Here is a 16391-nt window from a genome sequence, read left to right as displayed (position 1 = left end):
CCCTCATTCCTGCCCTCGCCACAGTTTAAGGTTATGAGCATGCATAACTGCAAACTCCTGGCCCAAATAATTTAGCACCAACTTAGCATTGCAAGCTCTCAATGTCTACAGCAGTTTTCTACCAGATAGCTCATGGTGTGTTCAAGTATGATAGTGGAGGCGATGTAGCCATTTTACAAACTATTTACCACACTTAACAGAGCTTTAAAATATTCATGGTATTTATATTTGTACTTCCGTCACATTGAATATTTTAAAGTGTGTATACCTATCCATTAAGATGTGAATATTTAATGTTCTTTGTCTTGTCTTGCTACCGATGCTGAGAGAAAAGGTTTTCTTTCTTGCACGCTAACACACATACTGTACACACAACACACACACACACACACACACACACATCTATGTGTGTAGGGCGCATGTAGAGCCTAAATTCTTATAAGACTCACCTCAGCCCCAATATGATATGACCCGTTAAATCAAATTAAGCTTTTTCATGGTGCAACAGTTTTAACTTTTGAGGAAGCCATTCATGCACGCAAGCACACGTACACACACAAAAGAGGTGATCTAAATCCCCTGTCCCATGTCCTATATCTGTATCCTGATCTGAAAGTGTTGGGTATTGGCACAAGCTTTCAGGTACCCTAGGTTAGATGGAGATTCTGAAATAGGAACAAGGATATGGAACATAGAAAACGAGGCCATGTCAGAATGGGATTGAGCCAGGCTTCTCTCATCTCTAATTGGTGTCCCGCCTTTTTGTGTCCCCCAGGAAACTACGGCTTCATGGACCAGATAGCAGCGCTGAAGTGGGTCCAGAGGAACATCCATGTGTTCGGAGGAGACCCCAATCAGGTCACCATGTTTGGGCAGAGCTCAAGTAACGTGGGGTGTTAAAGAATTCTCTTTTGTCTGTGAGACAGACATGGAGAGTTTGGTCGAGTCACTTTAGAGATTTAGATTTTTATGGTTGGTACCAAAAATGTTGTTCATCAAATCACATTTTATTGGTCACATACACGTGTTTAGCAGATGTTATTGCGAGTGTAGCAAAATGCTTGTCTTTCTAGCTCCAACAGCGCAGTAATAACTAACGAGTAATATCTAAGAATTTCACAACAATACACACAATACACCTAAATCTAAGTAAAGGAATGAAATTAAGAATATATAAATATATGGACAAGCAATGTCAGAGCAGCATAGACTACGATACAGTACAATATAATAGAATACAGTATATGCATATGAGATGAGTAATGCAAAATATGTAAACATTATAAAAGTGAGTAGTGTTCCATTATTAAAGTGGCCAGTGATTTCAGTCTATGTATATAGGCAGCAGCCTCTAATGTGCTAGTGATAGCTATTTAACAGTCTGATGGCCTTGAGATAGAAGCTGTTCTGTAGTCTCTCGGTCCCAGCTTTGATGCACCTGTACTGACCCTGCCTTATGGATGATAGCGGGGTGAAATGGCTATGACTCGGGTTGTTGTTGTCCTTGAGGATCTTATTGGCCTTCTTGTGACATTGGGTGCTGTAGGTGTCCTGGAGGGAAGGTAGTTTGCCCCAGTTTCCGTACAAGGCAGTGATACAGCCAGACAGGATGCTCTCATTTGTGCATCTGTAAAAGTTTGTGAGGATTTTAGGTGCCAAGACAAATTTCTTCCTCCATATCATCCAAAATGGGTGATGGACATCCACAAATGAATACATATCATACTTAATGGAGTGACTCAGATTTACATACAGAATAATACGAAATGCTCTGAGACCAGGTTGCCTTATCAGTCATTGATCAATTCTTATGTAATACCACTGCAATGTGTGCAATTTTAATCATTTGTTTTTTTATGTTTAGTTTTCAAAATATAAAATAATTCTCACTTGCTTGTTTTGTGCTCCGGTGGTATGCTGAACATCATGCCATATTATGCCATGGACTAAAATACAAGGTATATTGCAATCAGTGGTCGATGATGCTAATAAACACTCTGGGTGTATGTTTATAGTCTTTATTGACACAAATCTAATATTTTATTTCTTTTGTAGCCCTGAAGAACTTGCTGGAGGCCTCAGTTGTACACCGGAGTACAATACTACACCTTGGCTGGTGTAAAGCAGCAATATAGCCATGAGAGTGCGCCAAAATCCCATAATATACTTCACATCAGCCTCTACTGCAGTGAACATGAGGTGAGTCAGTCCGTAATTTAGGATTGTAATACGGAGGACTGTACCTTTAAGACATCATCATACAGCATATTTCTGTCACACATGCCACGCTGCTGCGCCTGCTCAGTGCACCCACCACAGACTGTTCAGTGACAAATGAACCACTATCCTGTTAGATCTAGGTAGCCCGTGTGCTCCAGTATGGACCCACTGTAGACGTCGCGGCTTTTGTTGCGATTCCGCGATTTGGGTGACAGCTCCCGTGGATCTAAAATTCCAGGAGCGACGGAATAATGAGAAGAGGGAATTATAATATTTATACTGCACGGATAGCGCAGAGAGATATCCACAATAAAAGGTAAATAATAATCGATATATTTCCTTTATTGTTTTCTCGTGTAGAATTCCCTTGCTGGCATAACGCTACATTATAGGCTATGAAAATGCTGATGAATGCCACAACACTCACTCGTGCGGTTTGGTTTAGCTTTTTGTGCGTTGCCTGTATTGCCTTTGAATAGGCTATAGTTTTGCGTCTCCACAACCTTGCAGTTAAGCTCTGACATAGTGATCATATAGCAAGTACATTATAGGTATAGTTACTGTTTTCTTGTCATTTTCCCTATGAATGATGGAAGGTTTTCATTAATCTTCTTTTTCAGAACAGTCTATTTCGTAATTCTGCTGAAAACACCCTATTAATATAATTATAAGCTATGAATGTCATTACATTTGATCCACAACAGGCAAAATCCCCTTGATATCAACGTAGCCTTTCTCTGTAGCATGGCGAATATGGTTATAAACAAACAAACACCACAGTAACTTGATTTCCTGCTTAGGATAAGATTCAGTAGATGGATTTGCATAGGTTGCCCAACGTGAAATACACAGGAACACTTATTTTTGTTTTAAGTTCTGGAACACAGTATCTTTATTGTTTTACAATATTATATATGCGCTATCAATCGTTGTGGTCATGCACAATTAGTTATGTGTTATTTTTCTTTCGTGCATGCGCCTGTGTTCCTGTGCATGCTCATCTGTTCGTAACTCATTCCCTTTGTATCTATGTATGTGTGTGTCTGGGTCAACATCCTCTGGACCAGATGTAAAGTCAATCAGTTGGGGCACGACCGGCTCCTTTAAACCCTCTCTGGTCTCTCTTACGGCCTCTGCCCTGCTAACAGCGACATTCTCAGTAACTCCATATTCCTGCTATGATTTCAGACCACTGACCACATGGCAGTTTCAGCCAGATGCTTTGAATAGTATGCAGCACATGCAGTGCTTTATAATAGCGAGGATCGCCATCGCCTGTGTTCCCTCTCCTGAGTTTGTTGTTCTGAAAGTAAGATCAGAGATAAAGAGACGAAGCTGTTACTGACCATCAGTAGCCTACCTTATTGGTATTGATGTGTCCCGAACTGAGACCTCTGTTCCTTTGGTTAGGAGGGGTGTGTTGTAACCTTTTTTTTCTTTTTTTACCCGTTAAGAAAACCAAGCAAATGTTAGGCTACACCGTGGAGGCCAGGAGGGTCAAATGTCTTTCTCCTTATCGGTATCTGCTGACCATGTAGTTCCAGGTGTACTGTGTAGACTTCAGCCGTAGCCTCAGTCATCTCCCAAGCTGTGTTTTATTTGTGCTAATGAGTGACCACCATCTGTCTGGCAGACATGCGCTACATCTTCTACCGCACTGAATTATTCAGTAGGTCTAGCCTACATTCACATTCTAGACATTCAGTCCCGTCTGTGTTACCCAAAAGCTTCCACGCAGTCTTTGTACTTGTATTTTTAAATCATTACTGCATGTCTAATACATCACTGTGTGTGTTTTATATTAATGAAAATAACTCCAAAATATGTTTTTTATCGTTTATTTCCCTGAGCTTCCTTGAAATGCTCAGTATGATCGTGTGGGCGTTAGGAAATAAATGTCAAGATATTTACATACACAGCCCTGATTGGCTGATAGGATGGTCTTGAGCTCACCCCTTACCCAGATGCACAGTCATTGGTCTATTATAATCAGATCACATTGTGATGTCATGATGTGGTCCAAAAGTTCCATCCCACCTGAACAGGCTGACATTACAGGCATTTAAAAAATATATATCTTACACAAAAAGGACATTATTATCATTTTCACAATTTCAGCGTTATTTCGACCTCATGGAAATATATAAAAGGAAAATCACGTTTTTAACTGCACTGCCCCTTTAAGTTGGCTCCAATTGTCCTGTGTGTGTGTGCAAGGTTTTGTTCCAGCCCAGCATTGACAAACCTGATTGAAACAATTGTGATCCTCAGGTTAGACCACGGTTAGCTCAATCGGATGCTTTAGGACCAGGCTGGAACAAATCAAATGTTATTTGTCACATGCACCGAATAAAACAGGTGTAGACCTTACCGTGAAATGCTTACTTACATCCCTTAGCCAACAATGCAGTTCAAGAAATATAGTTAATAAAATATTTACTAAGTAAACTAAAAGTAAAATAAATAAATATATGTATATAAAATAGCACAATAAATGTACATAACAATAACGAGGCTATATACAGGGGGTACCGAGTCAATGTGCGGGGGTACAGGTTAGTCGAGGTAATTTGTAAAGTGACTATGCATAGATAATAAACAGCAAGTAGCAGCAGTGTAAAAACAAAGGGGGGGGGGGTAATGTAACTAGTCCGGGTGGCCATTTGATGAATTGTTCAGCAGTCTTATGGCTTGGGGGTAGAATCTGTTAAGGAGCCTTTTGGTCCTAGACTTGGCGCTCCATGCGGTAGTAGAGAGAACGGTTTATGACTTGGGTGACTGGAGTCTTCCCTGTCTTCCCTGTGGCTCAGTTGGTAGAGCATGGTGTTTGCAACACCAGAATTGTGGGTTCGATTCCCATGGGGGGCCAGTACACAAAAAAAAAAATGCATGAATGAAATGAAATGTATGCATTCACTACTGTAAGTTGCTCTGGATAAGAGCGTCTGCTAAAATATAAATGGAGTCTTTGACAATTTTTTTGGGCCTTCCTCTGACACCGGCCCCAGTGATGTACTCCCTGTAGCGCCTTATGGTCAGATGCCGAGGAGTTGCCATACCAGGTGGTGATGAAACCGGTCAGGATGCTGTCGATGGTGCAGCTGTATAACGTTTTGAGAATCTGCGGACCCATGCCAAATCGTATCAGTCTCCTGAGGGGGAAAAGGAGTTGTCGTGCCCTCTTCACAACTGTCTTGGTGTGTCTGGACCATGATCGTTTGTTGGTGATGTGGACCCCAAGGAACATGAAACTCTCCACCCGCTCCATTTCAGTCCCGATGTTAATGGGGGGCCTGTTCGGCACTCCATTTCCTATAGTCCACAATCAGCTCCTTTGTCTTGCTCACATTGAGAGGTTGCCTCCCCACACTGTCTCCGACCCTGTTCTAGCTGCCTGTGCCTGACTGCCTGTGCTTGAGGGATGTGTGCAGGGTCTACATATGTCCAATATGTGCCCCCTCAAAATGAATTCCGTAAACAGTTATCTTTCATTAGACTTGTGCCGTGTTCATGTTGCATGTAGTTGTAAACAACGTTATGGAAACGTCTCCACTCAGTGGTTGAACGCCAGTCACATAACTTAAATTAAGAGATACCAGAGTAATGGAGTTACATTTCCTTTTTTTCCGAAGCTGCCTTTCAATCAAGTTGGAAAATAACAACCATTTGTTGTGTAATCCTGGCCTCAAAGATAGTAATAAGATGTGTCCTGCTGTGGTCCAGATTATGACTGATCTGGAGCCAGGGCACTGGTAATGATGCAGTCCATAGAAAGTGTGGATTAACTGGGATTAGGCCTATCTCGCTGTTTTGTTTTGGAGAGTACAGTATTAACATTCTTGTACTGTAGGGATCCCACTGATACGGTCTGTTCATATGATGGATTGGGTGAAAACCTGTGCTTGTGGCCTGTAGCACCACAGAGGCATAGGCATGAACATGCTACACTCTGTCATGTGTGAACAGGTTAACTCAGTGAGGGCAGAAAGCTTTGTAACGGGTTGGAGGGCCGTGAAATCAATATTCACTTCTCAAACCAAAGCAAACGTCTGTAGGCCTACACTGGCTATCTATCTTCTCAAACAGGCCTACACAACGTACAGTTGAGGACCCTTGAAATGATTGCCTTCATACTTTTGGAGGATTAGCGTTACGTAATTTCATTGTGCACAGACTGTGTGTGCGCGCGTGTGTGTGAGGTAGATTCCTGTGTAGGAGGGTGGAGAGAGAGAGGAGGAAGGTGGGGTTAGCGGTGTTAGGTTCTAAATAAACAGAGTAAAAAAACTCACGGATAAAGCTCAATCCAAGTTTATTCATCCATTGGGTCATACAGCTGCATAAGACAAAAAACGTATTCGCACAAGCACTGATATTTAACCCTTTCTCCTGTGCTGAGTCTCCTCCTATACATCTGAACAGCCAATACATCTCTGTTGCTAGACAGAAACTTAGTGATATCTGTCCTTCCTCACTTCATCTAACCTGACCTCTACCCAAATTGCTCACTCCTCCTCAACTCACGGCTGTTGACTTGTACCAGACTGTCTCTTCTCCTCCCATAGGATCCCCGATGGCTAACAATAACATATCCTGACAGAATGTGAACGTTCTACATTCTTCTCTCTCCCTCAGTGACATATTTAATATTTCCAAGTTTAAAAGTCAGTTCCCAACAGCAGGTACTGTCAGCCAAACATTGGCAGGATTCTTGGTTCCCAGGGGGCTTATATTACAGATCCACAGAACAGACAGACCCACTGACATACTCTTCACACACTGCCAACATACTGTACATCCACATAGCGCTCTGCTTCTCAACCCTGTGTTCTATTTACCTTTCACACATTCAAATCTGCAGTTTTACTAGGTTTTTATGATCTTACTCAATAGACACACACAATGGCCCGCCATGTTTTAAACTATCCCACTACGAAAGGTTTGTGAAGTGCATTCAGCCATAGTGTGACACTGTGTCAACACTGAGCTGAGGAGGGGACACATGCTGGTCAGGGCTCTGTAGGCACAGTGGCAGGAGATGGTTACAGGCTTATGATCAACAATAGAGTGAATTAACCAACTGAATGGACAAAAACAACATCACCTCCTCTTTTTACAGACATAACCACCGCTTGTTTTAAATTCATCACCAATGTGTATCCAGTAGTCAGTTAGACCGACATCTAGGGTTGGCTTGCAAGCATGCTGTAAAATGAAGAGCATGTCTGTTATATTTTTGCCAACACATTTGCCCACAACCATGCAAACCAAAGCATCTCGGATTTGACGTTGTTTGTTTTTTATTTTCCTTTTCAGACATTGACATGAAGAAAGACATTGAGACGTTGATAACAGAGGAACGCGCTGATATCATCTTGAAATATGATACGGTGGGTGACGTTCAACAAATACACTGTTCAGAGGGTTTTAGGATGCTGTAAACTGTTTTTAAAAGCGCTAAAATTGCCATGTGCACTTCCACCTTAGTTATTTCTCAATTACCGATGACCAAAATAACCCAAGCGACCTGTCCAACAAAAGCCTCTCCAGTTAGAGAACTAGATAAGGTTTGAAAGTTCACAGACATCAGTTCAGTCATTACAAAGTTCCAGTAATAGTCATTTTAGTCAGCATAGCATAGCATAGCACAGCAATAGTGGTGTTTAGCTCCAGGCCTGCATTGATGTATCCACGAATAACTTAGTCTAAGACTGGTCTTCTTACGTAGGTAGACTGCACCACCTCCATCACCTCCATAAACAAGGGAATAGATCAACCACACCATTCAAAACCAAACAGCGAAGCTGTTGTTATGTCCACGCAAGTGCAGTTTGTAACGCACATCCTTGATGATCAGATGTTGATTCACTTGGCCTGAGTTTGTACTTTAAACAACATGCATTGCATCTTCAGTACACGTCACGGAGTTATCCCATCTGACTGTACGCCATGTCCTCTGTCTGTGTGTTGTCCATCTGTTCACACAGGAGGAAGAGTTCACACTTCTTTGAGCGTGTTGTTAAAAAGAGTGACCGTCGCTCTAAGAGGGATCAGAAAGAGAAACCGAATTTGAATGTGTGTGTGTGTGTTGCTAAGTGTTGTGTGTGTGTGGGTTGTTAAAGAAGCCTAATAGCATGCTTGTGGTTTGTTGTGTAACAGAAAAGTATTATATAATATAATATGATGAGGAGATTTAGACACACATGTGCAGCTAAAATAGTAACAGTTGCCAGGCAAACACAATCATACTGTAAGAGTGATGACGTGGGCCTATCTGTGCTGTATGTTGTTAATTCTATAAAACCTATAGACTTATACATTACAAAATGATAGATTATGCGGTCTGTTTAGTACAAACTAGAGGTCATGAACTTCAAGCGATCCAAATGACCCTAGCAATATCTGTCTGACAGTGTCCCCTCTTCAAATTTGTGTCAGCAGACACACTGACACTGGAAAGTGCAAGAGGGAGGGAGAGCGAGAGAGAGAGAGAACTACAGCCAATGAGATAGAGTTGACACTCGAAATAGCAAGAGAGAGCGAGTAGGAATGAGACAGAGTTAAATTTAGCTCACAGGCAACAAGACATGAGAACATACTGTATATAGGATCTTAATTTGAGCCAGTTTGCTACAGAAGGAAAAAATAGTCCTGCAGCCACAAAACAATTTGAGTTATAAGGACATTTTTGTAGGGTTGATACATTTTTTGTAAGGGAAAATGAAGTCTGATATTTCAAAGTTGAAAGACAAACTTTAGAAGCCTTTTTTAACCCTAAATACACTACAAGTAAACATATGTTGCATTGCAGGAAAGTTATCCTGCAATAGGGTGATCATATTAAGATCCTACATCTGTAGAGGGGACCCTGTCTGGCCTTAGCAACACCTGTGACAACGGCCATAGCTAGACCATAGCAATCAATTACACCATGGTCTCTCTCAGCTACTGAACCATAACAGAAATCAGCTGATTTCTGTCTGTCTGTAGGATTCTACTGTCTATGTGGTATTTGACTTCGGAACAGAAGAAGCCCACACTGTCTCAGACCTCAGGTGGTGACAGTACAGACACCATGTTTTTAGTGCAATTCACCGTGGGTGTTCTGTTTAATGTAAGGTGCAGATGGCTTAGTCAGGGTGCCGTTTCTGTTTGGCAAAGACAACAACTTGGCTGCCCTTTGATGTTGTCTTGTCAAACAAGGTTATGACGTATTATTAACTGGGTGGTTCAAGTCCTGAATGCTGATTGGCTGACAGCCGTGGAATATCAGACCATATACCACGAGTATGACAAAACATTTATTTTTACTGGTCTAATTACGTTGGTAACCATTTTATAATAGCAATAAGGCACCTCCGGGGTTTGTGGTATATGGTCAATATAACACGGCTAATGGCTGTGTCCAGGCACTCCGTGATGCCTAAGAACAACCTTAGCCGTGGTATATTGGCCATATACCACACCCCCTCATGCTTAATTATACAATGGGTGGGTCTAATCCTGAATGCTGATTGGTTAAAACTGCATTCCAGCCGGTGTCTATTCCATAAGGTAAATCTATGACTTTAAAATGCCTATTTACTCTGTTCCATCTGACTGCACAATCCACTGTCTTATCAGCCCAGCCAGGCAATTTATAAACTTTATCTCCACTATAAAAAGCATGTAGAATTTATGTTACATTTCTTTTAGACTAACATTTATTTTTCAACAGCGGAGATTTGTATAAACCTTGCTGTCTGTCTCTCTGACATTTGCAACATTGTTTCAGTATTCAAATTTGATATCCAGCTGTTGCATAGTAATGAATGTGTCAAGAGTTGGAAGTCGGGATGAGACAGACAGGCAGGCAGCTTTTCTCAGCCAGTCGAAATCATGAATCAGCATCAGTTTTATGGATATATACAAATAAATATTAATAAAAAACAGGTCAAATGAAACAATAACAGCTAGTTTGCAGTATTTTGCCAGCTTCAGTTTGAAATGATTGTGTTAGCTGTGTTGTTGGCTAGCTCCTCTAAACAACAGTGTCCTGACAAGAGAGCACATTTTCTAAGCCAGGTGAAATCGCGCATCATTAGCTCATTGTTATGGATGTATCAAATAAATGTCACTAGAAAACAGCTTAAACAAATGTAGATAAAATATAATGTTATTGGTCACATACACATATTTAGCAAATGTTATTGTGAGTGTAACGAAATGCTTGTGTTCCTAGCTCCAACAATGCAGTAGTTTCTAACAATTCACAACATCTGTTCCAAGGGGTTAAGAATGTTAGGGACAATATAGGATGAATCACAATAATTGTTTGCTAAAATAATAATTGCTTGACAAAAATGTAATGTAATGCTATGGCAATCCTGGTTATAGGTAACAATCCTTTGCATAAAATGCTGACATTTTTACGCATATTAATTGTAAATTATGCAAATTAAGATACACAAGATATTTGAATATATATTTTTTTGTAATAGCTATATATAAAGCAAATTGAGATGAGAGCATTGGGAATACTATTAGCTGTTAATCTGCTTCTGTTCTGTGGGTGGCACTGTGTGCTCTTTTCGAAGGATGGGTCCTGGCCTTTCGAGGGCCTAGGGATCCGGGGGGATGGGGGTGGTCTGCCGGTCACTGGGATGACAACCCAACTTGGAGGGGCTTTGGCGGGTGGAGTAGTGGAGAACAATTGGAGGGTTACTTAGTAGCAATGCAAATATCATGGTACAGCTTATATGGACACAATCACTATGGTACTTTTTAATGATAAAAAAAAACTTTATTTAACTAAGCAAGTCAGTTAAGAACAAATTCTTATTTACAATGACGGCCTACCCCGGCAAAACCCGGACAACGCTGGGCCAATTGTGCGCCGCCCTATGGGACTCCCAATCACGGCCGGATGTGATGCAGCCTGGATTCGAACCAGGAACTGCAGTGACGCCTCTTGCACTGAGATGTGTATACTACAAGTGTACACAAAAAGTGTGGATGATGAATAGATTTGAAACTTGTATCTCATTATGGTAAATGGTGAAATAAGTATAGCCAGTTATAATTGTAATGGCTTAGCAGATAATAAGAAAATAACAATATTTACCAGGCTCAAAGAGAGGGAATATAATAATTATTGTTTACAGGAAACTCATTCAAAATTTTAGATGAAGGTGAGTGGAAAATGGACAGGGGGGGTGAAATACAGTTGAAGTCGTAAGTTTACATACACTTACGTTGGAGTCATTAAAAATTGTTTTTCAACCACTCCACAAATGTATTGTTAACAAACTATAGTTTTGGCAAGTCAGTTAGGACATCTACTCTCTGCAGGACACAAGTAATTTATCCAACAACTGTTTACAGACAGATTATTTCACTTATAATTCCCTGTATCACAATTCCAGTGGGTCAGAAGTTTACATACACTATGTTGACTGTGCCTTTAAACAGCTTGAAAAATTCCATAAAATGATGTCATGGCTTTAGAAGCTTCTGATAGGCAAATTGACATAATTTGAGTCAATTGGAGGTGTACCTGTGGATGTATTTCAAGGTCTACCTTTAAACTCAGTGCCTCTTTGCTTGACATCATGGGAAAATCAAAGGAAATCAGCCAAGACCTCAGAAAACAAATTGTAGACCTGGTTCTACCTTGGGAGCAATTTCCAAACGCCTGAAGGTACCACGTTCATCTGCACAAACAATAGTACTCAAGTATAAACACCATGGGACCACTCAGCCGTCATAACGCTCAGGAAGGAGATGCGTTCTGTCTCCTAGAGATGAACATACTTTGGTGCGAAAAGTGCAAATCACTCCCAGAACAACAGCAAAGGACCTTGTGAAGATGCTGGAGGAAACAGATACAAAAGTATCTATATCCATAGTAAAACGAGTCCTATATCAACATAACCTGAAAGGCTGCTCAGCAAGGAAGAAGCTCCAAAACATCCATAAAAAAGCCAAACTACGGTTTGCATCTGCACATGGGTGCAGAGATCATACTTTTTGGAGAAATGTCCTCTGGTATGATGAAACAAAAATAGGACTGTTTGGCCATAATGACCATCGTTATGTTTGGAGGAAAAGGGGGGAGTCTTGCAAGCCGAAGAACACCATCCCAACCGTGAAGAACGGGGCTGGCAGCATCATGTTGTGGGGATGCTTTGCTGCAGGAGGGACTGGTGCACTTCACTAAATAGATGGCATCACGAGGAATGAAAATTATGTGGATATATTGAAGCAACATCTCAAAACATCACTCAGGAAGTTAAAGCTTGGTTGCAAATGGGTCTTCCAAATGAACAATGATCCCAAGCATACAGTGGGGGGAAAAAGTATTTAGTCAGCCACCAATTTTGCAAGTTGTCCCACTTAAAAAGATGAGAGAGGCCTGTAATTTTCATCATAGGTACACGTCAACAATGACAGACAAAATGAGGGAAAAAAATCCAGAAAATCACATTGTAGGATTTTTTATGAATTTATTTGCAAATTATGGTGGAAAATAAGTATTTGGTCACCTACAAACAAGCAAGATTTCTGTCTCTCACAGACCTGTAACTTCTTCTTTAAGAGGCTCCTCTGTCCTCCACTCGTTACCTATATTAATGGAACCTGTTTGAACTTGTTATCAGTATAAAAGACACCTGTCCACAACCTCAAACAGTCACACTCCAAACTCCCCTATGGCCAAGACCAAAGAGCTGTCAAAGGACACCAGAAACAAAATTGTAGACCTGCACCAGGCTGGGAAGACTGAATCTGCAATAGGTAAGCAGCTTGGTTTGAAGGAATCAACTGTGGGAGCAATTATTAGGAAATGGAAGACATACAAGACCACTGATAATCTCCCTCGATCTGGGGCTCCACGCAAGATCTCACCCCATGGGGTCAAAATGATCACAAGAACGGTGAGCAAAAATCCCAGAACCACACGGGGGGACCTAGTGAATGACCTGCAGAGAGCTGGGACAAAGTAACAAAGCCTACCATCAGTAACACACTATGCCGCCAGGGACTCAAATCCTGCAGTGCCAGACGTGTCCCCCTGCTTAAGCCAGTACATGTCCAGGCCCATCTGAAGTTTGCTAGAGAGCATTTGGATGATCCAGAAGAGGATTGGGAGAATGCCATATGGTCAGATGAAACCAAAATATAAATTTTTGGTAAAAACTCAACTCGTTGTGTTTGGAGGACAAAGAATGCTGAGTTGCATCCAAAGAACACCATGCCTACTGTGAAGTATGGGGGTGGAAACATCATGCTTTGGGGCTGTTTTTCTGCAAAGGGACCAGGACGACTGATCCGTGTAAAGGAAAGAATGAATGGGGCCATGTATCATGAGATTTTGAGTGAAAACCTCCTTCCATCAGCAAGGGCATTGAAGATGAAACATGGCTGGGTCTTTCAGCATGACAATGATCCCAAACACACCGCCCGGGCAATGAAGGAGTGGCTTCGTAAGAAGCATTTCAAGGTCCTGGAGTGGCCTAGCCAGTCTCCAGATCTCAACCCCATAGAAAATCTTTGGAGGGAGTTGAAAGTCCGTGTTGCCCAGCGACAGCCCCAAAACCTCACTGCTCTAGAGGAGATCTGCATGGAGGAATGGGCCAAAATACCAGAAACAGTGTGTGAAAACCTTGTGAAGACTTACAGAAAACCTTTGACCTGTGTCATTGCCAACAAAGGGTATATAACAAAGTATTGAGAAACTTTTGTTATTGACCAAATACTTATTTTCCACCATAATTTGCAAATAAATTCATGAAAAATCCTACAATGTGATTTTCTGGATTTTTTTTCTCATTTTGTCTGTCATTGTTGACGTGTACCTATGATGAAAATTACAGGCCTCTCTCATCTTTTTAAGTGGGAGAACTTGCACAATTGGTGGCTGTAATTCAAAAGTTGGCTTAAGGACAACAAAGTCAAGGTATTGGAGTGGCCATCACAAAGCCCTGATCTCAATCTTATAAAACATTTGTGGGCAGAACTGAAAAGCGTGTGTGAGCAAGGAAGCTTACACACCTGACTCAGTTACACCAGCTCTGTCAGGAGGAATGGACCAAAATTCACCCAACTTATTTTGGGAAGCTTGTGCAAGGCTACCCGAAACGTTTGACCCAAGTTAAACAATTTGAAGGCAATGCTACCAAATACTAATTGAGTGTAAGTAAACTTCTGACCCACTGGGAATGTGATGAAAGAAATAAAAGCTGAAATAAATAATTCTCTCTGATATTATTCTGACATTTCACATTCTTAAAATAAAGTGGTGATCCCAACTTACCTAAGACAGGGAGTTTTTACTAGGATTAAATGTCGTTGTGAAAAACTGAGTTTAAATGTATTTGGCTTAGGTGTATGTAAACTTCCGACTTCAACTGTATACTTCTCCCATGGGCAAAGAAACTCAGAAGGGGTAATGATATTAATTAACAGTTATTTTGATACGAATGTGCAAATTGTCCAAATACATCTGCATGGTAGAGGGATGATCTAAAATATACTGCTCAAAAAAATAAAGGGAACACTTAAACAACACAATGTAACTCCAAGTCAATCACACTTCTGTGAAATCAAACTGTCCACTTAGGAAGCAACATTGATTGACAATACATTTCACATGCTGTTGTGCAAATGGAATAGACAACAGTAGAAATTATAGGCAATTAGCAAGACACCCCCAATAAAGGAGTGGTTCTGCAGGTGGTGACCACAGACCACTTCTCAGTTCCTATGCTTCCTTGCTGATGTTTTGGTCACTTTTGAATGCTGGCAGTGCTTTCACTCTAGTGGTAGCATGAGACGGAGTCTACAAACCACACAAGTGGCTCAGGTAGTGCAGCTCATCCAGGATGGCACATCAATGCGAGATGTGGCAAGAAGGTTTGCTGTGTCTGTCAGCGTAGTGTCCAGAGCATGGAGGCGCTACCAGGAGACAGGCCAGTACATCAGGAGACGTGGAGGAGGCCGTAGGAGGGCAACAACCCAGCAGCAGGACCGCTACCTCCGCCTTTGTGCAAGGAGGAGCAGGAGGAGCACTGCCAGAGCCCTGCAAAATGACCTCCAGCAGGCCACAAATGTGCATGTGTCTGCTCAAACGGTCAGAAACAGACTCCATGAGGGTGGTATGAGGGCCCGACGTCCACAGGTGGGGGTTGTGCTTACAGCCCAACACCGTGCAGGACGTTTGGCATTTGCCAGAGAACACCAAGATTGGCAAATTCGCCACTGGCGCCCTGTGCTCTTCACAGATGAAAGCAGGTTCACACTGAGCACATGTGACAGACGTGACAGAGTCTGGAGACGCCGTGGAGAACGTTCTGCTGCCTGCAACATCCTCCAGCATGACCGGTTTGGCGATGGGTCAGTCATGGTGTGGGGTGGCATTTCTTTGGGGGGCCGCACAGCCCTCCATGTGCTCGCCAGAGGTAGCCTGACTGCCATTAGGTACTGAGATGAGATCCTCAGACCCCTTGTGAGACCATATGCTGGTGCGGTTGGCCCTGGGTTCCTCCTAATGCAAGACAATGCTAGACCTCATGTGGCTGGAGTGTGTCAGCAGTTCCTGCAAGAGGAAGGCATTGATGCTATGGACTGGCCCGCCCGTCCCCCAGACCTGAATCCAATTGAGCACATCTGGGACATCATGTCTCGCTCCATCCACCAACGCCATGTTGCACCACAGACTGTCCAGGAGTTGGCGGATGCTTTAGTCCAGGTCTGGGAGGAGATCCCTCAGGAGACCATCCGCCACCTCATCAGGAGCATGCCCAGGCATTGTAGGGAGGTCATACAGGCACGTGGAGGCCACACACACTACTGAGCCTCATTTTGACTTGTTTTAAGGACATTACATCAAAGTTGGATCAGCCTGTAGTGTGGTTTTCCACTTTAATTTTGAGTGTGACTCCAAATCCAGACCTCCATGGGTTGTTAATTGGATTTCCATTGATTATTTTTGTGTGATTTTGTTGTCAGCACATTCAACTATGTAAAGAAAAAAGTATTTAATAAGATTATTTCATTCATTCAGATCTAGGATGTGTTATTTTAGTGTTCCCTTTTTTTTTTGAGCAGTGTATGTTATTGGACCATAAACAGATATGGCTCATTAACCCATACGGACCAAATAATGATGGTCCATGCTTCTTTGAAAATATATAAAC

General features: G+C 41.9%; 1 protein-coding gene across 2 annotated transcripts in view; it reads left to right on the top strand.

Moving 5' to 3' along the window:
* The first annotated feature begins 2270 nt into the window (after positions 1–2270).
* The window catches only part of LOC106561910 (USP6 N-terminal-like protein), a 37989-nt gene continuing 23868 nt past the window's right edge, over positions 2271–16391 (top strand). Inside the window, exons 1-3 of one of the 2 annotated variants that reach the window (XM_014126253.2) lie at positions 2308–2536; positions 7534–7607; positions 8205–8292. In XM_014126253.2, coding sequence (XP_013981728.1) covers positions 7600–7607; positions 8205–8292 — 96 coding nt within the window. In that variant the 5' untranslated portion in view covers positions 2308–2536; positions 7534–7599. Of the gene's footprint in view, positions 2537–7533; positions 7608–8204; positions 8293–16391 lie in introns of both variants that reach the window. The other variant, XM_014126254.2, reaches the window with a different exon arrangement.

The sequence above is a fragment of the Salmo salar genome, chromosome ssa11, assembly GCF_905237065.1.
Source record: "Salmo salar chromosome ssa11, Ssal_v3.1, whole genome shotgun sequence".
Classification (NCBI taxonomy): Eukaryota; Metazoa; Chordata; class Actinopteri; order Salmoniformes; family Salmonidae; genus Salmo; species Salmo salar.
Note: the sequence above shows the minus strand (reverse complement) of the source record. Positions and strands in the feature narration are given on the sequence as shown.